General features: G+C 33.6%; 2 protein-coding genes across 5 annotated transcripts in view; both read right to left on the bottom strand.

The window, feature by feature from the left end:
* The window catches only part of LOC126859538 (prolyl 4-hydroxylase subunit alpha-2), a 79,876-nt gene extending 76,758 nt beyond the window's left edge, over positions 1 to 3,118 (bottom strand). For both annotated transcript variants that reach the window (XM_050610934.1, XM_050610935.1), the window contains exon 1: positions 2,661 to 3,118. The gene's annotated coding sequence lies outside the window, so the exon portion shown is untranslated. The remainder of the gene's footprint in view (positions 1 to 2,660) is intronic.
* A 21,022-nt stretch (positions 3,119 to 24,140) lies between these two features.
* LOC126859544 (von Hippel-Lindau tumor suppressor homolog) overlaps positions 24,141 to 26,060 on the bottom strand; it is a 42,699-nt gene continuing 40,779 nt past the window's right edge. For all 3 annotated transcript variants that reach the window (XM_050610947.1, XM_050610948.1, XM_050610949.1), the window contains one exon: positions 24,141 to 25,756. In XM_050610947.1, the coding sequence (XP_050466904.1) occupies positions 25,495 to 25,756 (262 nt within the window). In that variant the 3' untranslated portion in view covers positions 24,141 to 25,494. The remainder of the gene's footprint in view (positions 25,757 to 26,060) is intronic.

The following is a 26,060-nucleotide window of genomic DNA, read 5'->3' as shown; positions in this document are numbered from 1 at the left end:
CGAGGAGCGACACAGATGCTGGAAACGTAGGTCTTTGGTGAGAAGAAAGGCAACGAAGAAGGAAAGAATGTGAACGGGTAATACGCAAGAAAGAGAAAAAAAAAAGAAATAAAGTGGCAAATAGTAAGCATGAACGAGGAATAAAGGGCCGTAAGCGCGTAAGAAGAATTCAATGGCTCGTTTCGACTATCATCGAGTTGGACATAAAAGAGAGTGACTTTAAACAGCATCGAATGACTTTTAGCGTATTACGAAATTTTAAACGCAATTCTCGGCAAATTGCCCGCACCGTCGAAATAATTTACTGTCTGCGAGCGCGCAAAGTCATTTCTTCTCTCTTTTTCTCTTTCCTTTTGTGAGGAAATCCATCCCTTCGCGAAATCTCTGCATATATTAGTTATATATAAAGCACCTCGCATCGCGCAGAAAAAACGGCAAGCAAAATATATTAAGATGGAAAAAAACGAAGGGGAACACAAAATTTGTGTCACATTTTTTGGCGAAAAAATCTACATATAGTCTTTTGCAAAGTTTGGATTTAAAATTAGTCGCGATAAATTTAACGTTAACACATTTAATATATCCAAAATATTTTAGCTGGCTCAAAAATTGAAAAATATCATAACAATTTGTAACTGTGTCGCCATTGGAAAATGCTCCAAGAAGTGAATAAAATAAAAGTTTTGGCGCATTCGGTATATTTTTTATATTTGTGTTAGAGAAGAGTTTTGTGTGCGAGAAGGCAACAATTCTTTATTCTCTACATCCATGACAGCGGTGTCTATCGTATACGTCAAAACTGCTTCCTACAAATTGATTGTTTCAGTTATTTTTACAACTAGGACGTTTTACGAGACGAGTGACATTTTCTCGTTGTGTCAAAACGACAGAGTTATAAACACCGAAAGTTCCTTTTTTTTTTCGTTATTTCGCTGTAAATTTTTTTTAAAACTATACGAGATTTAAAAAAGAAAATATAAAATATTGAACAAATGAAAAAGTTGAAGTTGATCTGCGAATAACAAAATTTAAAAGATTGCACCAACTTAAAATATCACTTTTTATTAAATCTATATTATAAAACTTTGATAGAGACGTCAATTTGATGGTATATACTATAAGTAATTTAGACGCAAATGTAAACTAATTCCACGAAGAAAAAAAAACAACAACTTTCAAACTTTTACAAACAAGATGAGGAACTCTTTGAGAATCGAGTGTGCAATATGCATTGAATGAAGCAAGAACAAGTCTCAAGTTTTGTTTTAATATTGTAATATAAATATTTGAATATATACATACATATATACATACATATATACATACACACACACACACACACACACATATATATATATATATATATATATATATATACGTCAATTAATATTAAAAATTATACATGAATATATAGATGTGTGCGCGTAAGCGATAATTATACTTTATCATATTTCATTAAATTTAATGTTCGATTTACTAACAATAAGAGCAATCTATTTATAGAGACACGTAATGCATGACACACACAATTCCACTGCAAAGTAGTTTTCGTTCAAGGTCGAGTTTCCGATCGGATAATCCTACGATTCGTATCAAATGCGATGCAAAGTGTGTTATTGCAACGTAACGAAGAGAAGGAGGCAACAGGGTCTATTTGCGTCTGTTAGTTATTGCAGCGTTATCATACAATGGGTATTACTACGACGAACGAGCGGCGTGACCGTGAATACAAACGCGCCACGTTATAAAAGCTGTCCTCATTCAGTCTAAACCGTTGGGTACGTCGGGTTTCTTCGAGATATTCCTCAATCGCGAAATAAAGATTTTTAAACAAATGGTGAAAAAAAAAAGAAAAAAAAAAAAAACGGATAGAGGCCGTGGCTGAACGCGGTGAATGCGGCGACATATATGACGCATTACGTCATTTCGATGCAGTATGATGGCGACGAACAATTTGTCATTTGTTAAATTCGTTAATCGGAATTGCTTTTAAATTTTGTCCCACACCGATCAATCTAACTTTTTCTCTCCCTCTTCCTCTCCCTCCCTCCCTCCCTCCCTCCCTCCCTCTCTCTCTCTCTCTCTCTCTCTCTCTCTCTTTCGACAATCATGCAGTGATTCTTAGAGAATCATCGTAAATGCCAATATTTACGCAATCGACTTTTTACAATAAGTTTTTTAATCGAAACTGTTTTAATCTATGCAGATTAGCGAAAATGGTACGCATACCATGGAGCTTGGAATAGCCGCGAGATATTGAAATATTTTCGCTGTAATAATGCTTGTTATAACAATTGTAATTTACTGCTCGTATTATCTGAAAGTTGTACATTGTTAACGAAATCAGTATGTTTAATAACGAATTTACAATATTAATTGTAACGCCAGTAGTATCTACTATATTATGATTATTCATAAGCAGCATAGAATCTCGAATATGAATTTTCTAATTATTAATATATTGTTACGATATTAAATGCTCGAACATTCATTCATTTTTCATTACTTGAAACTTTGTTCGAGAGCAAAGTCAAACTACTAGTATCTCGAGGCACAAAATGATGTTTTACGTCAATCGGCATGATATCGAGCATGCATCACATTAAACAAATATTTCATATTCCACTGTGTATAATCTGAGAAAAAAATATTATACTTACTTGTTCGTTGAATTTATGCGACGCCAAATAATCACTTGCTCTCGCAAAGAAGAAATCTTCAGGAAATCTGAGACTCCGCCGCGCGAAACGATAACGATAGCGATAGCGAAACGTGAAGGCAGTCACAGAGAATAGTCGCGCGTTATTAATTTTGAATTCATGACACGCACAATACGTTCATAACAAATGGATACACATCGAGCGACACTCACGCCGGCTTACGTGACAAACTTCAATTTACTCTAACCTCAATGTCGGTTAACCACCGTCCGTCGGTTCTTCAATTGTGTCTTGTCAATGCTGCAAATCAATCTTGGAAGAGACGCGAAAACTGCAGTTACTTGTAATTATGTTATATTTGTTGTTTAATTTGAGTGCGCGAGCTGCCAATCAACTCGTGCAAATCATCACGATCACGACCTCGAAGCACGAACACCAGCAGTGAACTAACGCGGGACGGACGGATGCTGCCGATGCGATGCGAGCCGCGCCAGCGATGCCGCGCGCTCTCCTTCATCCCCACTCCCTCACCCCTTCCTCCATATCATCGCTACGCCGCAAGCGCCGGCTCTCCCGCGCTCTCGTCCTTGCGCCTTGCGCGAGTCGTTGCACCGTGTATCGTGTACTTGTCTCTCTCTCTCGGTTATTATGAATGAATGTTATGAGTGAGTAAGATAGAGACAGAGAGAGAAACCTTACGCTAAGCTCTTTCTCTCATTCCCTCTGTCGTTTGGAGATCTTCTCTATACATATATATGCGTGTGTGCGTGTGCTTCTTCTCCCTTTCTCCTTCCTATATCGCCATTTTTCCGTCTCTATCTATCTACCTATCTATCTATCTGTCTCTCTTTCTCTCTCTCTCTCTCTCTGGCGCTTTTTCTCCAGCAACCCCTGATACGCGGGATGCACGCTCCAACTCGTTTGCTTTCATTAACTACACTTTGACACTGATAAAATGGATGTGTCGATAATTGAGAGGATCGGAATGGAAAGTATGGAGTGTATTAATTATACTATTTTATTTTTCACTTTTCACTTTGTGTTGTTTGTTTGTTTTCGCGCGCAACTAGTTTTTCCAGATTGTTTTTATATGTATATCTTTTATATAATGTGAGCTTTTCGACACGTGTGTACAGTTAAAAAATTTTGAATAAAAGATAAGATTCTTTTTTCTGTGTAAGAATAAATTTACTGACATATTTTTGTCATATGTTTTAATTATCTCGTTGTATATGTCAGCGTTTCAATTATATAAATATTCGTATTCTCGCTGATTATAAGCATGACAATTTATTCTAAATGTTTATTTGTGTGTTAAAAACACATCGTGATTAAAAGATGTTAATTAAAAATAACTAAATAATTTGCAAAAGTAATGAGTATAAATGAGATTTTTCAAAAATATTAAATCTCTTAGAAATTCGAAGCGCCGATACATTGTGCGGTATAGTCGCGTTATGCTTTCTTTCTACAAAATCCAAACATGCGTCCACTTAGTCTCAAATAAGGAAAGTGCAAGCGAGTGTGGCAAAAATAAACGAGTAGAAATCCATCGCCTTATATGGCGGCCAAAAGTCGGAGGTAAATGACCCACGGCAAAGCTTGGACCACTCTATACATGTACATATTCAAGTGTCATACTTTTTCCCTCTCTCTCTCTCTCTCTCTCTCTCTCTCTCTCTCTTTCATAATAATCGCGCATCTGCTTCTTGCATTTGGTTCGTGATATGGATGAATATTTCTCCATTTATGTTAACGTACTGGTTTACTCTTTCGTTTCGACGAATCTCTTTATTGCTCCCTCTCTTTCTCTTCTCTACAAACTGACCAGTATCTCTTACGATACAGAAAAACGAGTTGGCATACATGATGATGCATTCGCATTGTACGAGTGTGTCGAGACTCGAGATATTTGCGTCATCGTGCCTATAAAATACCTATAAATGTTTAAGCTCGGGCGTATTAAGGTAAAACATTGCATATATATATAGGAAACAGCGCGTGAAATTGGCGAGATTAATATTGTTTTATAAGAAAAAATTGTCTAATTATAAAAATTGTATAATTATAATTACAACTCAAAATTTCGATAGCATTTCGTATATTATACTTTGTTCTTTTTCAAAATAAACTCTCTCCCTCGTACACAGTTTTTCTGCACAGTTTTCCTACTTTTATATATTCTAAAGTAATTCCAATCTGAAAAACTATACGCCACTACTTTTCACTCGCGTTTAATTATGTTTCCTAAATTCAAGTTAATTATACTTGGTCGTATATTTTATATAAATTACAAAATGTAAAATTTAAATACTAATTTGACTTTAAGATGATCACGTAAATTGATGTTTCCTATGAATACCTTAAAGAAACAAAATGTGTCAATCTTTTTTATTGACTTCATTTACAGATTATTCGCGATTAAAATTACTTGGTTACTAAAATTTTTTTTCAGAAACTATTCATGTACATTTATGAGCAACGAGATAGATAGATGGATCTGGTTTTCGAAAAATGAGAACAAACATTTCGCACGCAGATTAAATTGGGTGGAATCGCGTCTGTCGATTCGTAGACCGACAGATACATTCTTAAAGTCTATCGTTCTCGTAAAACCCACGTGCAGTTACCTATATCGTGCGATTTATTTCCCTTGGCGATCGCAATATCCTTACCATAACTGGTAGACTTTAAAGGAACAGTCGGACAAGAAAGAGCTATTGGAACGTACCTACTTCTCTTCCGCAAAACTTTAATTTCTCACAACTTTGCGAAAGTCTCGTCGGTCCTTGCTACGTCTACGATCCAGTCTATATAGTCATATCGAACTTTTTGCAACGACGTTTGCTTAGTATAAATGTCTGTCTACGAGGACCCGAGTCATATTATTTTTCAAGGGCTAATTATCTTGACCGTAAGATTCATCAGATACATATTTCCTATATAATCGATAAAAACACACAAACAAAAGAATAAAAATGGATTATTATCAAATAGAATTCATCTGAATAGAATTTATATTTCCTATACATATACAATATATGTATACAATATATATATGTGTGTGTGTGTGTGTGTGTGTGTGTGTGTGTGTGTGTGTGTGTGTGTGTGTGTGTGTGTACGTATAGGATTAATACGATACGGATTATCGTCGCATTGATCAATTTGGTCCATCGGCTTAACGTTTCGTTAAAATGGTGTGTGAATATAATGGAGCGACAAAAATATGAAAACGTTTTTTAACTAAAATTTTTCAAGCGAATGACTAAAAAACTGTTCGAATAGAAGAATAATATAATAAATATACAGTGAGAGGAAACATTAATGGTTTTAAAGCGAGCATTTAAATCAAAAGCAACTATTTATATTTTTATTCGCATTTATTCATTAAATAAACGGCGGTCAAAACTCGAATTATTCATCGTAAAATTTAAAAAAAAAATAATGTATTTTGAACCACAGTACATATGGTATGTAAAAAAAATACAATCTAAACTCGATCCACCGTAATTGAATGATTTTACTCCGATCCGGTGAATTGATGGCCATCGAGATTTATCCATCTTTCAATCTTTTGAATTAATTCATTTGCTTTGACGATTGACCGTATATTCGGTCGTTTTACTACCATTTATTAATCACTGTTAAGTCTCCCTCTCGGCTCTTATGTTTACTCCAATTTGCATTATTATTTCCCGGCGCACTTTTTTTGGATTCTCCCTGTTGACAATTATAGACTACAAGCGATAAATTAAAGCTCGGCTTAATTACAAGTTTGCGTGTTGTACCGACTCGTGCGAATATTACAGGAGGCATGCGTTAAGGACGGACGCGGGGAAATGTACAAAGAGGGTGGAAAAGGGAGGAGGAGAAGAAGGAGAAAGTAGCAACTGCCTATGTCGAAACGCTGTTTGCACAATTTTTTTTTCTCTCATCTAGCTGGATTAATGCGTAAACCGAGTACCTCATGAAGAAACGGCGGGCTGTGCCGCCGTGACAAATAGTCGTCGGACGCGAGTTGATTCGAGTACCGCCCTTTTTTTCCTCTTTTCCTTTGTTCTCGTTTTGTATCACAACCCTCGCTGCCGCATAACGTAACGCTTTGGCGAATAAGCGCGCGCGCGCGCGAAAGAGAGAGAGAGAGAGAGAGAGAGAGAGAGAGAGAGAGAGAGAGAAAAAGGGAGATGAGATTTCGCGACAAGGAAACAGCCGCTTATTACCAACAACGACTAATCTGGACGCTTATCCGACTGAAAAATCACACTTAAACTCGAGCTTCTTTCTTCTCGTGATTTCCTGTTTTTCATAATTTCCTCGTTGTCACCAATTAAATCTTGGCACTCGCCAAATTGGGCCTGGGCTCGTTTTTAACCGCACCTGTTTTGTGCGCCACTTTATGTACTAAAAATTACATAAAGAAAAGAATCAGATCATATCTTAAATAAGAGAAAAATATGAATATAATCATTTTTCTAGACAGAAAAAAGACGAAAATAAAAAGTGTAAATAAAATGGTAAAATTTATTTTTCTGCTAATTTAAAAAAAAAATCTGAGTGTACGTTCGCAACAATGATCGCAATAACGATTGAAAATGATGCAACTTTAACATTTACCGAAATGAAAGATTAATATTCCGGGATAGATATATAGTGTGTCGAAATAAATGAAGCCGTGTAAATCTTTCGTCAAGAGTTATATTCTTCGTATTAGAACATCGCTAAATATCATTCGCGGTTAGTGGCATAGATAGACGGCGCGATAGACACATACGCCAGGAGTGCATCGACCTCGAGGATAAATCGAGAACGGCGGGATGAGTGGCTGAATAATTTCTGGCTGTCTCGAAGACATTGTTGGCAGCGTGCACTCATGAAAAATGCACAGCGATATCGTTGCGTCCTTGTCGAATGAGAGTCCACGTCGATTAAAATAATACAAAAAAAAAAAAAGAAGTCAACATCGTAGTATTTTTTTCAATTTTTTTAAATTGAGTTATTTGTATTACTGACTGAATATCTCTCTCAGTACTTTTCCTTAATAATTCATAAATTTAGTCTCTGATGTTGCATTCATCGAACGTTGCATGTATCGAAAAAAATTAATCGATATTATATAACTTGTTGAAAATTTACTTTGAGAGGGAAAGAGAGAGAGAAGAGAATATGTAAAAATTAATATATAAGAACCACTGCAGGATTACTGCAATGCTCTGTTTAAAAAAGCATATGTATGTAGTTTTTATGCACAGGTGAACAAAAAAAGCATTTCAAGTAGAAATATGTACATATACTTTTTTTTTATTTTTATAATTATAAACGAATAAAATAATAATTCATTTGTACATTAACTACAATGCTACAATGTACAATATTCAATTTATTTTATTAAATCAGAAATATATATTTCAAATATATTATATTATTCCGATTATACCGATATAAAATTAAATTATAATTTATATAATTTAAATTATAAAAATACTTAGGGGCTCTACATGGACGAAATAATGTATGAAAAAATTAAAACTTAAGATGACTGCGCGCACACACATATTTCATAGCGTTGATAATATTTTTTTATAAATATATTTATTCTGTCTACTAAAATTTATAATATTTACAAACTGTATTATGATTCCGTTCGCAATCTCTTCTGGTTCCTTTGTCGAACAGCCAAAACAAGTGTTTTCTTCTCATTACGAAATGAATTATTTACAGGAGTTAATTGAATGCTCGTTGCTGCATCTGATTATGCGCGTAAACCATCCCGAAGTTGCCATTTGCAGGCTACTACCTGTATATACATCACTTGGCGGATGTATATATACGTCGGACGTATCCTGCTTACCCTGCGGCAGGATCCGTTTAGCGTTCATTGTCCTACGACGCTCGCGGAAATGAACATTCCACGATCGACTGTTTAGCACGCATTTCTGTTACGACGAACGTCATGCTAACACGCGATTACAGCGGACAAGCCCGACATTAATTGATTAATGATCCGCAACACGTCTGGAAAAAGCAGCGCTAGGTCAAGGATTAATCGATGTATGCCTAATTTTCGCGTCATGTCATTCAATGACGCTATTGAAAATGACATAACGGAAAGTGGACGCACGCGAAACGTTTTTCAATACCGAGAAGAATTAGTATCAATATCTGTGCATAAAATATTTACAAAATACAAAATGTATGAAAACAATTCAGTTTTCAATTTTCATCGTTTTTCAATTAACAAATTTCAAGATTTCATAAGAATAAATGGCATTAACCATTATGGCATTAGCTTCTCTCTAATATTCACATTTAAATCGACCTAAAATCTCACTTGAGAATAATTCTGGATTTTGAATTTCGAATTGTATACTTGAATAAAGAAATTAACGTAGAAGAGCGAAATTATGAGAAAATGTACAATTATAAAATCATAATAGAGAGAGTGAAATTAATGAATAAATATTTGTCATTAATGATTATTAAGATAATGTGACGTTACAAAAACGTTATAAAATGATAATTATTGATGATTGCGAGATCCACTATTAAATTAAAATTAGAAATGTTAATGGAATGTATGTAGCCTAAAGAAAGATAGATCATTAAAATTCTTAGAAACTCTAATTGTAAACAAATAATTTTCGGAAAAAGAAAGCGATAAAGCTTGGATTTATTGACTTGAAAAGAACGATAAAAATTATAATCCTATTGTTAGAGATACGCGCGCGCGCGCGCGCATATTTTCATTTCGAAGAGACTGGCAAATTAAATCAAGCAGATTATAAGCACGCACTGTCAACGTGTCTGTGATGTGCCATTTCTGCTCGTGACGGATAATGTTACGGCTACTTTACAGATTGCATATGGATGAAGTGGAGCGGTGGCATACGCGGAGAAAGCACGCTCTCCTGTAATAGATAGACAGATGTCTTGAATAGAGACATGTATGCAACGTATGAGCATAACGTTGAAAACGAAATAGAAATGACGACGGAGATCATAAAAACCATTAGGATCAAACGTTACGCCATTTTCGTGCGTAATAAATGATATTCGCGAAAGAAAATGTGAAAATATATCATGTAATATTTTGCTGGCGTAAAATCTGCATCTCGCTATCAATCATACTTTCCAAGACTCCTAGTTGGAACGTAGCATTCTTTATTCTTCTTAATAAAGAGTACAAATAATAAAAAATGAAAATGTAACGTTATAGCAGATGATTAAAATAAAGTTGAGCTAAGAAATGTTGTGGAATCATTTCTCTCATTCCTATAGTCCTTCAGTTATTTGGTTGAAACTTTTCCGGATAAACTTCTATCCTTTGTAAAAGAGATATTTCTTAAAAATAAATGTTATTTTTTTTTTAAACAAAATTTTTCGTTACAAAATAAAGCTTTCTTTATTGGACTCTGAAAAGGCAAATAAAATGCAGCATTAAAGTAATTTCTCGATCGATAAACTTTAAATTAAATTTAGAAAGAAAGAATAGAGACACACGCGCGCAAAAATAATTTTAATTTCTGATAAAAAAAAGTGCTATGATCTGACATATTCTATTTTCCATATGAGATAATCGCGGACTATTTCTCTAATGTTTTGTCTAAAGTTCTCTGCTTTTCTCCAAGTTTTTTTACAATAAAATTTTTTATTATTTTTACCTGTTTTTTTTTTCATTTAATATAATTAATGATATTATGTATGTGTATGCGGTAAAATTTTTTTTCTACTTTTTTTCTCACGCTTTTTAAAATAAATTATTTAGTATAGAGATGATAGTGAAATAAGTAATTATTTCTATCATTTCTCATAAAAATAGTGAAAAACAGCTGTTCACATCCATATAATCATTTTCTTAATTATCAATTTATTTATTCAAAGACAATAATGCTAATTCCAATAAAGATGTAGATATTTCCGATAAAAATATATTTTATGTGATAATTTATGTATATAAAGATATATTTAAGAAAGTTTATGAAAAAGATATCTGACTATACGTCATTCTGCTGTGCTTTCTACCTTACGTCGTTCATGTCAATGATGCCAGAGGCGTCGTTTGGTTAACCGAGTTGCAGTTGAGTTTATCGTATGTTGCTAGTTGGTTCTCTAGTTTTAACCCTTTCATTCTCACAAAATATGAAGCTGTCACAGCTATGAAACTATCTGCCTATATATCCAACGTTCAAGACTGAATTAAACGTGCCTTTACAAACATATCACGACGATGGTATAAGTCTTATATTTAGAATTTCAACAAATTGCAGCATTTTTATTGAAAAAATGTTAAAGCTCAATTTGAATTGTTTATTTAATTATGTTTGCGTGTATATATTTAATGTAGAATATTTTTTTTTAATCTAGTATATTAACTTTTTTTAATATTGTTACAATTTTATAAAATGTTGATACTTCTTATTTCACATATTTTTTCCGAAATTAACGCATCAATCTAACACACACTTCCCATGAATAATGTAATTTCAGTTATCTAAAAGTTTTAATACCGAAAGACTTGTCTCGCATGCGTGGATGCATCTCTGTATCTGCTTATATTTGGAGCGTACTAGTTTCCGTGAAGAGCATTGTAGTTTCACAGCAACATGTTGCACAATTGTAGAAAATATCAACGCAATAAATGCATATGTGCGAAGCAAGCAGTTTGCACGTCTCGTAAATACAGAATTTTTCAGAATATTACTAGAGATCAATATATGTATTGTACACAAAAAGATAACCAAAATATGGTATTTGAAATAAAAATTAAAAATATTTACATAAGCTTTTACTAGATTATATAAATGATTAATGTAAAATAATAATTTATTTTCATATTAATTAAAAATTTACGCATAAATATATATAGATTAACGTTATGAATAAAATAAATGTTTAATTAAATGGTTAATAATGTTTGAAATATGTATTTCTCATTAGAGACTTTAAAGAATCAATTAAAGTCTTTATTTCTCTGATTATTTATATAAACTGTAAACTCTTTGAATACTGATACTTTTTCAAATACATATATTTTTATTATTAAAAAATTATGTGTCTGTCATTCGTCCTGAATATCTCCTCGAAATTTTATAATATATTATAATAACGTGGATGCGGCCAAAGACACCATTTTGATATTAATTGTAAGCGTGTGTTGAAACCATCGAAACACTGTTTTTTCTCAGTTGCATTACCGGAAGACCAACCGGCGGGTAACGGAAGATGGTACGAAACGTCGAGCAGGAACCAACAATAAACCAGAGTGCGTGTAGAAGATATCTGGAAGCGCAACTGCCACGCTACAACACCTATGTGCGTGTGCGTGTGCGTGTGTGTGTGTGTGTGTGCGCGTGTGTGTGTGTATATATATATATATATATATATATATACTGTATGACAATGTACGTTGTATGCTATACAACGTACATCGTCATATAGTATATATACGCGAATGGTGTACAATTTGTTGGATGTATAGCGAATAGTCGGAGACGACAACGAGTAACCAGTGACGGTCGACTTAAGCTTATCTCCCATTCACGGATCCGCACTGTGTACGGTCTAGTCTGCTCATTAGATGGTCTTGTCGTTTCCCTGAACATTCGCGGCTCAACGTCAGAGATGGAAAAGCGGGAGATCTCTGGATCCGTGATATCCCGGGAAACCCCGAGAATCCTTTCACGAAAATGTGAAAATCTCTAAATTTCGTAAATGAAAATGCACAATGTCATATAATTGAATTTCTACAAATTAATTTGAATTAGTCGTTAAACATCTCTTTCTCTCTTTCCTCCTCTCTTTAATGACGAATAATATATTATTTACACAGCGAAGCAAGATTAAAAAAAAAATTATCTTTAACCCGTGAATTTTTTTTACAACACATGTCATGATTTATATACTTTCCTGTATAAATTTTTGCATAATTTCAAATTGTTATTATTGATTTTTGTATTATTGAGCATTGTTGGAAGCTGTAATCAAATCCTATTATGTTTATTAAAATTTTCAATATACGTTTTTAGTATCGGCAATTTATACAGACGCAATATTACCATTTTGCCCGAAAATCTCGATGGAGTATTCGGTACTAATAACGTCAATGCTGAATTACATACAAACAGATAGTGAATGTATGCGTGTATCATTTATCGATGCTATATCAATCGTTTCTAAATCAAACTGGAACAAAGCTAATATATAGTAGCACCAGCGCAACTATGAATAATCATGCGCGTTATGCTAAATATCTTTCAATGATCATTTGATAATGGTTGATCGACTCATCTACATTCCGAATAATGATTTGTTTCACTAGAGCCTGATTAGGTATCGAGTTCCAAATTCAAGAATCTAAATTAGCTGAATTTTGATGCCATTACAGTAGAGTCGTTCTCATTATAATGTTAAATTATCATATCTGTCTAACGATAAAAATTTTAGATATCTCTCTCTGTCTCTTTTCTTTCTATTTCCTATATCTATTAATAAATTTTTGCAATTTAAAAACTAGTTATAAGCTTAAAAATATGTATATATATATATATATATATATATATATATATATATATATATATATATATATATATAGAGAGAGAGAGAGAGAGAGAGAGAGAGAGAGAGAGATATTCAGTATTTATTGTACATGTATATAAATGAAAAGATTATTATCCTAAGTTCCCTAAAAATATTTTTATATTTGATTAGACAATTAAATTTATTAAATATTATTTATAATTGCAAATAAAAAGTGTTGAAAAAAGATAAATAAATATTCACCTCGTTATATTTATTTATGAATGCAAATTTCGTCACTGAGTAAAATAAATCATATCCGAGAAAAAAGCTATACCGTGTGCGGATTAATAGAGCGCGAGTTGCGGGCACAGGTGGAATTAGCAGGCATGATAAAATTTTCACAACGGTCATTATCTTGTAAAAGTGTAGCCGACGATCTCGCGGGGACCTTTGCGCATATGAGAAAATAATTACCGCAAGCACGGCAATTAGTTTTGAATTATTGCGCCGTGGCGCAGCTGCAATTTCGCGACAATCACTCCCGTAATCCGGCAAGAGTTCGTTTCGGTTGCGCCGTTTGTTCATTCGCCGAATTTCCTTTATAATTGCAAAGGAGAATAAATATGCACCGATAAAATGTAGAAAAAAATAATAGTATAAAAGAATTTTCAGTGGAATATTAAGAGTATTTGTGTACGTGTGTAATCGCATGTGTAATTATTCATCCACTAGCGAATCTATATTACATTCTTTTTTTTATAGCATAAAATAAATTATAATTATATCTCGCGTGTTACGTTTGATACGTTTCAGAGTACGCTCCGGCTTTTTTCCTCAGTGTCCCTAAAACAACTGTCGTACCGCGAGGCGAGAACACGTTCTCGAGAGAGAAACTTTTCTTCTTGAAATGAAACAGCTAATTCTCGCTAACAAAGTTGCCCCGTCGCGTTGCCGGGGCACGATGAAGATAAACGGATCGCTTCTTCCCGCCGTTTGCTCTCGATTCTGCGGATGCTGCGAAAATTCGCCTCATGCCTAAGATAACGCTATAATTGCGAACGCGCTTGTGCACATGCAAAACACATATGTAATCGCGGCGCAAAACTCACTATTTACGAGAGATATTCGAGTCGATCACGATGCATTGCCCATATTATGCCATGTAGACTATATACATGCGTGTGCAATCTCATGCGCGATCAATTGCAATGTAATATAAATAAGAAGGTTGTTAATCGCGCAACTCGCGCATTTAACATGGATAAAAGACGGAGATTGCATCAAATTGTACAAGTACGAAGAAATTGATTAATGCTAGTCATGCTGGAGAGTCGCGACAAGAGTCGTAATTTGCATTTTCCGGACAAAAAGGAACACCCCCCGTTAACACTAGCGGAGTTTCCATACCGAGGCATCTTCGTATATTGTGTCATTGTTGCGGCCGCTACAATGGCGTCGGCGGTACAAACAATGTACATTTGTCATCGGGAAGAACTCTCTCGGTATATTCCTGGGATACCAGCACCTAGTGCTCGACGCAACACGGACAATAATCCGGGAGCTCCTTACATCGGACCATCTGTGATTTATATTTACCGACATGTCAAACGCGAGCGCGAATAATAGCGAACGGCCAGACAATAAATGCACCATGCGACGCAACGATGCTGATATTATATTTGCATTTATCTTCATTTGCTGTTTTAACTAGAGCATCTGCGAGTCGCGGGCGTCGCGGAGTCCCAGATTCTCAAGCTCGTTTATAATCCCTTTCCACTATTGATTATTATGTAAATATCACATATAGTTTGTCCATTAAATTTTAATATTTATCGATTATTTGCCGATTGTAGAAAAACACACAATTTCCATGCAGATAATATTATTTAATCGAGAAATTGAGCCTGAGATTTAAGAATACCCTTCAATCGGCCATTTATCGCTGTATTTATTCCATCTTTTGTATATATATCATCCGCTTCATTTTTAGAAACGCGTGTTGCCGAGAAGAATTATCAATCATACTGATATCTCGCAAATTCAGAACCTTTGGCCTATCTCTCGGAACATGATGTCAAATGATGTTTTGCCGAATACAGTTACGCTTTATGATATGTATACAAGAGAGACAATACATAAATATTGTATATATCCACGCAATGCGGCGGCCCCTCAAATCCTCTTATCATAATGAGATTTAAACAGTTACTACGGATAATAAAGATCAAATATTCCGGGAGGATCATTTGACTTTTACTTTGTAGTAGAAAATAACCCTCTACATACATACATATATAATAAATATCAAAAGCAGTTGCGTTAAACTGCCACGTTCCAATTTGATAAATGTTTCGCGAAATGGGAGGTAATAAAATGCGCCAGTATTTTATTTTCGATTCATCACTTTGGTGAAACTTTATTTCTATCCGGTCTCCGTTTATATCTCGTTATCACGAGCAACTGGCGACGAATAAAATTTCTCCAAGCAAATATGCTTTTCTCTCTGTCGAAATTAAATTTATATTCTATAGTTAAAATCAAAGTGCTATATAAATGCATTTATAATGTGCTACTTTCTGTAATTATTTAAATATTATTGTAGCAGTTTGTTAAGTTTCTTAAGCATTCTTACAATTAGAGCAAAAATTTAAAGTTTACTAATACTAAGTAAATTTACATTAAAAATGATATGGCTACATAAACAGAGCGAAAAATAATAAAATTATGATAAAAACAAGCTTGGAATACTTAAACAATATAAAGTTGAAAAATATCTCACTAGAGTCCTTTTTGGATTCTATTATTAAATAAGTTAATTTTTTCTTTCTAGAGAAAGTTCATAAATAACATATTTATTAATCTTGTTTTGTAAAACAAAGATGTACGCGGATAAAAGATTAAAATAAAATTTTAACAAACTATTGACACAACAAATCGTACCGATTTAATCACTTGCTTAATAAATGCTTAATCTGCCGCGTCTCGAACGCAAATGTCGCGTTTGCTCCTTTCTTTTCTCCGAAGCATCTTGAAGCTTGCTAAAGTTTATCCAATCGCAAAAGTCAACGTTCTTGTATTGCAAGAGAAAGTCTCTCAAACGGCAGATGAGCACAAATCCGTCTGTTACAACAATCGACTTCTATTATAAGCGCGCTTTCTATTTCTTTTCGTGGAGGGAACGCAACGACAAATTAAAGGTCTCCGACGCGCATGATTATCCTGCCGTTGGCGAGATAAATCACCGCGAAAAAAAAAAAGAAGAAAGAAAAGAAAAAAAGAGATAGCTGATGCAATGCCACGCGCGCGATTATGCGCTCTTAATTTAGAAAAGAGTCCCTCTTCTTCCCCCTTTTTCATCATTCTCGAACGCGATGGAAAAGGCGATGAGGAAATAAGTTTAACGAGAGAATAATGAAACCTTTCGCGTCGCCGCTCGAAACTTTTATTCGCAGATTTTGGTCAGAGCCTGGTCGCGGAAGTAAAGAACGTTACGTAAATCGCGCTTCTACCACGGTAAAGAGAGAGAGAGAGAGAGAGAGAGAGAGAGAGAATACCTTATTATTTCCTATTAATTTAAATTTGTGACGTAAAAGTTGCATTTTCTCGTACACTTTAACTCGACAGCCATCGACGTGTTTCTCGATATTCTTATTAAGAAAAAATTAATTTTTACTTAATTAAATTTGTACCTTTATTTGTTTATTTTTATAATAGCATTCTTATATAACAAGACATATCTTAAAGAATTTTGTGTGTGTGTAAATGTGAAAAAAATATAATAATAAATTAATTCCAAAAATAAAAACTCAGCACTTAACACTTTTCATTGTAATTCGAATCTAATTAACGAATATTTAATTGATTGCAATTTCATATGACATGAGCTAATATTTTCTGTAATATTTTCGCGTAATAAGTTGTGTACACCGCAAAAAGTATCGTTTCATTATATTCGTTACGAAGAAAAATGTTTTCTCTTGAAGACGAAATATGTGCAAATACTTACAAGTCGTCAGCATTCACGGTTGGTTTCGTCGTGCAACAAAACTGTTTGCAAGAAGCTAGTTACGTACAGATTGGCACAGCGACCATCCAACCAACCACTATGCGTGTCACTTGTCACTCTCTACAAATGAATATGTCTCGTTTATATGTATATTAGTAAAACGAAAAAAAAAAGGAAAAAAAAGAAACAGAGATAACGTCAAAAGATCATTAGTGAATAATGTTATACCAAGACAATAGTGAATAAATAAATGGGTAAGATATATGTACGTACACGTTCTAAACACACATACGTGCAGACATACACGTACGCACGCATGGATGCATATATAGATAGATGGCGGGGGGGATGAGGCGGAAAAGCATACGTCGACGTGTATCAATATTGGTCGAAACCACCTAAATGTTGGTCTATGCTATCAGCACCGACCGAATACATTATTCATACACGATAAAATATTCTCTGATATGAGCCAGCATAGTGCACGTACAGGTCGATCCACCTAATAACGCATTTCCAACTAGGATATTTCTTTGACTCGATATTGAAGACAAAAAGTTTCTTGTTTCTTAAAAATTGTACGTTTTTCCAGAAACTCACTTTCTGTCACGAAATATTACTCTAATCATTTATTTTTCCCACGTATAATTTTCCTTGTATGACTTTTTAATAAAATTACATAAAATATTTAAAAAATTAATGAGGGGAGGTGTGATGGATCCCCCATATATGAATTGAATTAGGTTCTTTCCTATGTAAGGGAATAAAAAGCAGAATATGACCAATAGATTCGCTAAATTTTTTACGCGTTTACTTATTTTGCGTCAATTGAATCAATCGAAGCAAGTGTATAATCTCCATTATTGAGGACTCGAAGTTAATAATGTTACATCAATTCAGTGATTGATCCCTGCGCGAATAATTATTTCTATCTTCTCATTTATGTATAATCTACAACCGTATATGTAACATTTCATATCGAGCGTAATTTAATTCATATTTGTAATTGTTAAGCAGAAATCTTAATTAGATTTATTTAATATTTTTCATTGAATCTAAATCGCATGACAAAAAAAAAAGGAATCTTTACTCATTTTTATCAATATTTTGATTGTTTTTTTAAACAAGCAAGAGATATAAATGAAATTATTAAGTAAGCAATAATGTTTTAATGCCACTCTAAGAGCCGTTGCGCAGAAAAAATCTTACATAGAATTGCAATTTTAGAAAAGAAGAAAGAAACAAAAGTTCTATGCTTGCCGGAAATTCATGGAATTTCGGCGCGGAATCTAGCAGACAGTGAAAAGGGGAATTTCTCTAGGCAAAGAGATAAAGAGCAAACATCCCATTTTTACGCTGATTTGTCGAACGGCAGCTCTGTCTTCGTTATCTTTTTGCTCGCACATACGCATCGTCCTAACGAGAATCAATTTCTACAGGCTTGAAAAGGGGTCGCCGCGATTAATTAATTATCGGTTAAATGGGAGATAGGTAGACAGGAGCTAATGTGAGATGGGTAGCAGATAGAAAGAGAGCGCTGAAAGGAATAAAAAAAAAGTCAAATAGCCAAAGAGAAGAAGGAAATATAAAAAAAAATTTCGATACTGTTTAACGCGCGCGTACTATGCTTTTTAAAGAGATGCACTCATAATTAACAATTACTCTCACACAAAAACAAATTTTGATTTTTATATTATATGTTATCAAAAAATAATTTAGTGGGTAAAATGGCAAAGTAATTAGGCTTAGGTAAAAGTTCTTATCTTTAAGCTTCAACTATTAATTTCAATTTATCTATTTTTATCTATTATTCTATTTATTTATTTTTAAATTGATACAATAAATAAATCATAAACGATATAATTACACACAATATAAATCACTATTTATTCTTGCGACATCGATGTCATCGAAATATTCGACATTTTTGCTAAAAGTAGACAATTACCGCCACCAATCTTACCGTAGTTTCAGATTATGATGCTTAATCGGTGAACAAAATCCGTCGTCTCCTCCGTGTTTTCTGCAAATACGTTGCAATTACCAATTACAAGCAGAGCGACTAATTACGAGTAATTACGAGAAAACGCCACGTTCGTAGCGACGGGTTGTTCTTCTAATTAGATATCGAGGCAGGCGTCGCGACGCCCGTTGTCGCATTTCTGGCACCAACACGCCAGTCGATTCCCGTGCGATTCCCACCGATTGCTAATTAATTGGCGTACTAATTACGGTGACGTGACTTCGACACTCGCTTCGCTGTTCACCATGGAAAATACCACAGTTTCTCTCTCTCTCAACGCATTATGCGCATCCATGCATTTCGGTGACGGTATTTCGCGGCGTTCCGCAAATTTTATCCAATTCCGATAATGGATTATGTAAAAGGCATATACTTAAAGTTTTTAAAGTAGTTGTCGGACGACATTTATGAAGTAGCACACAAGTTTCGCAATTATGCTCTTAAACGGTACTTTACAACATTATCGTCGATTTTAATCCAACAGACCATACATCTTTTAAAATACAATGACGAAATGAAGAAAATTTCTCTCTTTCTCTTGTGCTGCATGCAATATGTACTTTATATTTATAATGGATTTTTCTCAATCTCGGGATAGATAGCTCATAAATAATATTTTAAAATTTCCGGGAGCAACGTTTTCAGTGAACATGTTCACGAACTAATTGCTTCGAGGTTATCGCGTATATACAATTTAATTGCTTCAACTGCAGACAGAAACGAAACCGTCCTCACAAACTTGCTATCAAGCGTGCGCGCGAGAAGCCGCTTAAAGAAGTTACTCCTTCCTTCCTTCCTTCCTTCCATCCGTTGGTATCTGCGAGGGATGCAGTGATATAACGCTTAAGCCGACGCGACGGTGCGATTTAATAAAATAAAGTTGCAACGTTTTAATAACTATTAATTTCCATCTCTTTATCTCTTCCAAATTAGTGAATATTTTACGTGAGTAAAGATAATCTCACTTATCAATAAAACTTGGAAACTTAATTGTACTAAACTGTATTAAACAATGAAAAATATGTGTACATATAATTCGACAATTGACTTTTATTCGATTGAATCGCAAACTCTGCTAGTTTGTTTTATTAGAGAAACGAAACGCGTCGAAGCAATTTGTACGTGAATTAAATGAATAACGAAAGATGAATATCATTATCAACTCCGCGTGTACAAATGTCAATGCGAGCAAATTGAAAAATAAAACCAATAATCGATCAAATATCATTTGATTCGTAAAATCTGCCAAAATGAAGTTTGAAGACAAAAGTGTTCGCACACGTGTGTATTTCGCTATTCTATTCATTCCATATTTTTTCCTCTACGATAACGATGCTTGTTTCAATAATCTAGATTTCCCGTTAACAACTAACAACCTGAAAGCCTTTCACAGATGTATGTAATTGTAAATATTCGATTTGCAACGGTTGCGATGTTTGCAAACGCGCAAAAATAGGAAAACATGGAACGTGATGCGACAATACACGATGTTCAAACAGCATTTAACGATTCTCTTTGCAATTTTTTTTTTTTTTATGGAAATCACTAGATTACATATCGTATGCATGAAAAAAAATTGTTTTCCAACGCAGTATATCTTATATTATCGTGTAGCAGATTTTATTACTTATTATATTATGGACAGCAAATAGAGACTTTTTAAAGGGAGACTCCTCATTTATTAAAAGAATAGATAGATAAAGTAAAATTTCCGTGCAAATATTGTGCTTTAAGTTGACATTTTTTTTGCAAACAGCCAAATAATTATTGATTACACATTGAATTTAATTTGTATTGCGTTATACATATATTAAACATATTTATATTATTTAATTTTTTGTGAAGAGGGAAAACTTGGTTGTTTTAGAATCAATTAAATATCTATTATATATTCATCTATCAATGTGCTCCTTGACATTTTCCGCCATATGATCTTCGTAGATGTTATTAAGCGTCAGAGCAGATGCAAGTTACACAACTGTATTAATTAATATGCCTGAAACAGCTTTGTGCGATTGGAGATTCCCAACTAATGAGCAAGCTCTCAAATTTCATGAAGCATATCTTCCTATACACAATGATACTTGGCGTGATATTGTTCGCAATATCTGACAAGAATGTTTTATCAAACTACACTATTTGACTCTTTTTATTTTCATATTTAGTTAGAAGTCAAACAATTTATCTTTCTGATAATAATATATTCTTCTTCGATATTATAATTCATTTTGCATTTTTACAATTTCCTTTAAAAATAAAGAAGAATATAAAAATATGTCTTTTTTCCTCTTCTTTTTTTTTTTTACAAAAATAACAAATGACAGTACACACACACACACACACACACACACACACACACACACACACACATGACATTAATTACTATATGTGTGCATCGCTTTTTATAAATTTATTTTTTTCTTAATATAAGCCTAGACTTTCTTTTTATAAATGTTGAATTTTTTACGAAAAAAACCCACATACAAGATACAAGTACATGTTAAGAAAAAAAGAAAAGAAGAAAGAAATACTTTGAACAAATCCATGACGCATATATTGTACACTTTATATGTAATGGAAAAGTTCGCGCGGTGCAAATAGATGTCGGTTCGTTCTGTGTCAGACAAATGGTCTTCAAAAATTGAGAGCTTGCCACAGTACAACGATTTGCATGTCGGAGATTGTAAGTTACCACTGTGCAATCGCCGCCCCGCGCCATGGTGGTTTGTGCCGTGCAGTTTCACGGTTGTAATCGAAATGGTTGCACCTTGGGGAACCGTGCGGTTTTCGCCGTGCTCGCTGTTTGTACGATCTTCCACGGGGACGTATTATGCATCCAAAAACCACAGACGACGAACTTCGGACTCGGTCATGATTAAACCAGTATTAAATACCCAGAACTCTGCAAAGTGGGATATGGGATGATCGGAGTGTATACACGTAACAACAACTTGGGCTATGAACTCTACTATCAAGTGCATTTGCGACCTGTCAGGATCATTGTCCTCAAAGCGGTTTCCAATATATTACTGATCACTATCAACAAATTGCACACTATTATTGAATAATGACGCGACACCTTTTAAAATATTTTTCTTCTTATTTCAAAGAAATCGAAAAGTCAGTTAATCTGAATCTCTAAAGTCTCGATATTCTATAAACATTATTTATTAAAAAAAAGTTTTAACCAATTTCCTAACCTTTCAAAGTATTTTTATCATTGATATTTATCGAAATATCAAAGGTCGCATTGAACTCGCTCACAGGTCACTCTAAATTTGCATACTGTCTATCCTCAAGTAAAAACAGAAAATTTACAATCGCCAAGCAAACGTTCCGTAAAATAGACAATAATACTTTATTTGCGCGAAATTTATCATTGAGTTTTATTCCTCGCGATCGATCTTGGACGCGCTATTTCTGAACAGCTCGGGAACAGCCTCACGTAGGTCAATCCGAATGTAAATCCCAACGCGATAAAAACTGCGAAATTTATAGATGACGCATGTAAGCACGTCTCAGCATATAAAATCGTTACGCCGAAACAAACTTTAGCGGAAATGGCCCATTTCCGCAATCGTGCACAAATATTTCAAGTTGAATGTCAAATTAATTTAACAGTAGATGATAGCCATTTAAATTTTTAATAAAAGAGAATTTTTGATATTTATAAAAAAAATAATTAATAAAAAAAATGTAAAGTAAAATAATGTATAATAAATTTATAGAAAAATGACTTTCGATATGTTTTGTATTTATCACGATATTTATCGTCGTTTTCAGATAACTAATTGTCATATAGGAATTGTCAACATTTTATTAAGAATTATTGAGATGTTCAATTTCCATTCACTAAATTATTTATATTTAATTAATTCTGTTTAAGTTATACATTGTCTTGTATTTTATAATGAGTTCGTCTCGAACTCATTAGGCGTATCGTGCTATACGGTATGAATTTTTAGCTATTCTCACGAGCTGTCTTGTCGATTTCATAACTCTCTTTCTCTTCACCCTGATATCCTCATACGAAACACGTTACAATGGAGATAACGATCTTTGTTTTTCCATTTTCTTCTCTTTTCTTTGTTTTTTTTTTGTGTCCCACGAAGGATACGAAACGAAAACACACATTCTCCCATTTTCGTGAGAAAATTTAGATTATTCTCAATTCAAACAACGTAAAGTTACAACAGTTAAGGCTACGTAATACGAAAACAAACATACAGATAGGCAGTCGTAGCTAAGTGATCGGGCGCCAAAAACTAAATATTAAATAATTAAATAACGTACGATGTTTTTATTATATAACGATATAAAATTACGATTGCCTATCTATATGTTTGTGTTCAATATGTAAAGTTTTGTACTTTTTTTAATTCGTCAATTCTATTATATGGTGACAAAATATTAATTAAAAACCAATATTATGTATTCTTCGAATTCACGAAATTTAAATTACGTTTCGTTCAAATATTAATCTAGAATAGCCAATAAGTCTAACCGCAGACAGCTCGCTCGATGACATTCCGCAACGGTTTAAAACCCATTAGGATCAGGATAGATTAAGAGGAAGTGACCAGAGTCCATTTAACGTGTGTTTAATCGATTGCTGACTACTCGAATAACCGCCGGTGGAAATTGACTTACCGACAGTCCTCTCCGCATCTCTCTCTCTCCTTTCGTATGTGTGTGTGAGCTGTTATTAATTATTACATGTGAACGTATGATAAAAATAAAAAATAAAAAACGCGCAATTATATATGTCTTTTATACACTCGTATCTTGTGTCTGGAATAATCTCATTACATTTTTCAAGTTTTAATAAAGTTTTATTTTATTCTGAATACGAAAGACAAGCTCGTAAGTAAAACACAAACAGATTTCCTGAAATATAAATTTGTAAAGGTTTCAGAGTAATTTATTTAAAAATTAATTATAATATAAAAATATATATTTCTATACAGTTTCAATGGTTGTGTGTGTGTGTAGTACAATACATATATTTTATTTTATACTATTATAGAAGTACATGTGTCTATCTATCACAACAATTAACACATGATTGATAAAAACTACATTTCGACGACGATTAACGTCATTATACAGTTTAAATGTGTTCGATACTCGGTTAATGGTTAATTAACGAAAATTCGCTTCCGAGATTCTCAAGCTCACGTGCAAAACAAGAAGAACATGAAAGGAGCGTAAAGGACGAGGTGCAAAAGAGAAAAGCCGGTTAATACTTTTGGAACTCTACGAACAAATTACAGAAACAAGTTGGGATTACTATTAAGGATCGACGGTTTTACCAAAACTTCTTAAGCGGTGCACCTAATCGAGATCGTTATTAGAAGCTAGAACATCAAGAGAATTCATTGTAGAGTTTATTCGTCATTAAACAAAGAACAAAGAGATATTCGAGCATGTATGTGTACACACACACACACACACACACACACACACACACGCACGCACGCACGCACGCACGCACGCACGCACGCACGCACGCACGCACGCACACACAATGCTCTCATTAATAATAAAACTGCAAGTATATAAAATATATTAATATAATACAAAATAATCTCTCTATCACATGTAAATCCGTTTGTGAGAAAATTATGCATAACAAAACAAATGAAACTGACAACTTTGCGTGTCTTTCTCTTTCTCTGTTTTTGATCTCGATTCCTTGAAAAACATATTTTAAGTAGAAAAACATATCTCGACGTATAAATCTCGGTACATATCTCGGTATAAATCTCGCATTCATCGCATGCCATTTCTCTCTGAGAGTACCTCATGTTTTGAATATTCTTGCAAATAATTTTGTATAATTTATAATCCATAATTAGAAAAAAGAAAATGTATCTTATTAAACTAATTAAATTTTATGAGATTTTCACGTAATATGTACATAAAAAAAAAAAAAATAAATAAATTTTACTTTTATTTTAAATTAAACCAAACTACCATATATTAATTTGCATTAATGCTTTAAATATAATAAATATATTGTTAAAAACAACTGATATATATATATAACATGGCAATATATACGCGCGACATATGTGCGCGTATGTGCGTGCATCTACATTTGTATATGCACATATATATATATATATACATCTATATGTATATTTTCTGTTGACATATTTCTTTTATATATAATCAAAGAAACTGCTAATAAAAATAAAATATCTTCTTTGTAAGAGTGACAAATGTTTCAGAATTTTCCGCTATTATTTTAATCGCGTGAAAAAGCAACAACGTTATGCGAGAATATGTCACGAGGATCGAGGTTTTCTCGGTAACATCTTAAAGAGTTCTAACTGGAGACTTCGTGGAATGTCGAGAATAAAGGCCTGCGAATCGCACGTCAAACACTTTTTGATGACCCCCAGTGACAATTGTTGCAGTGTTAATATCGGTAGCACGATGTGCACATCGGTCCTCTCGATTCTTTGCGGCAGCTCGCTTCGCCTAACACCACGATATTTGACGAACCATGGTTCAGGAAAGAAAACGTCATGTTGCTGCACCAAATACCTGTTTCATTTTGCCGTAGGCATAATTAATCCGCCTATCGGAAATTAAGATTTTTCAAAGAAACAAATTACTTTATAATTTGTGAAAAAGTTTAGCGAAAGGAAAGTTTTCCATCAAGCTTTTAATTAACTCTTTTATTAGAATCTTGTTTTAGAAAAAGTCCAATATCATAAAAAACTTAATTTTGTTGGTAAAAATGTGTTTGTGAAATTATCTATGAAATTATTTAATTAATTCAAGGAGAGCATTACACATCTGCTTTCTAATATTTTAAGAATCAAATTGCGGGAGAGACAAAGTTTTT

Source organism: Cataglyphis hispanica, chromosome 3 (genome assembly GCF_021464435.1).
Source record: "Cataglyphis hispanica isolate Lineage 1 chromosome 3, ULB_Chis1_1.0, whole genome shotgun sequence".
In the NCBI taxonomy this organism is placed as follows: Eukaryota; Metazoa; Arthropoda; class Insecta; order Hymenoptera; family Formicidae; genus Cataglyphis; species Cataglyphis hispanica.
This window is presented reverse-complemented; position numbering and strand designations above follow the sequence as displayed.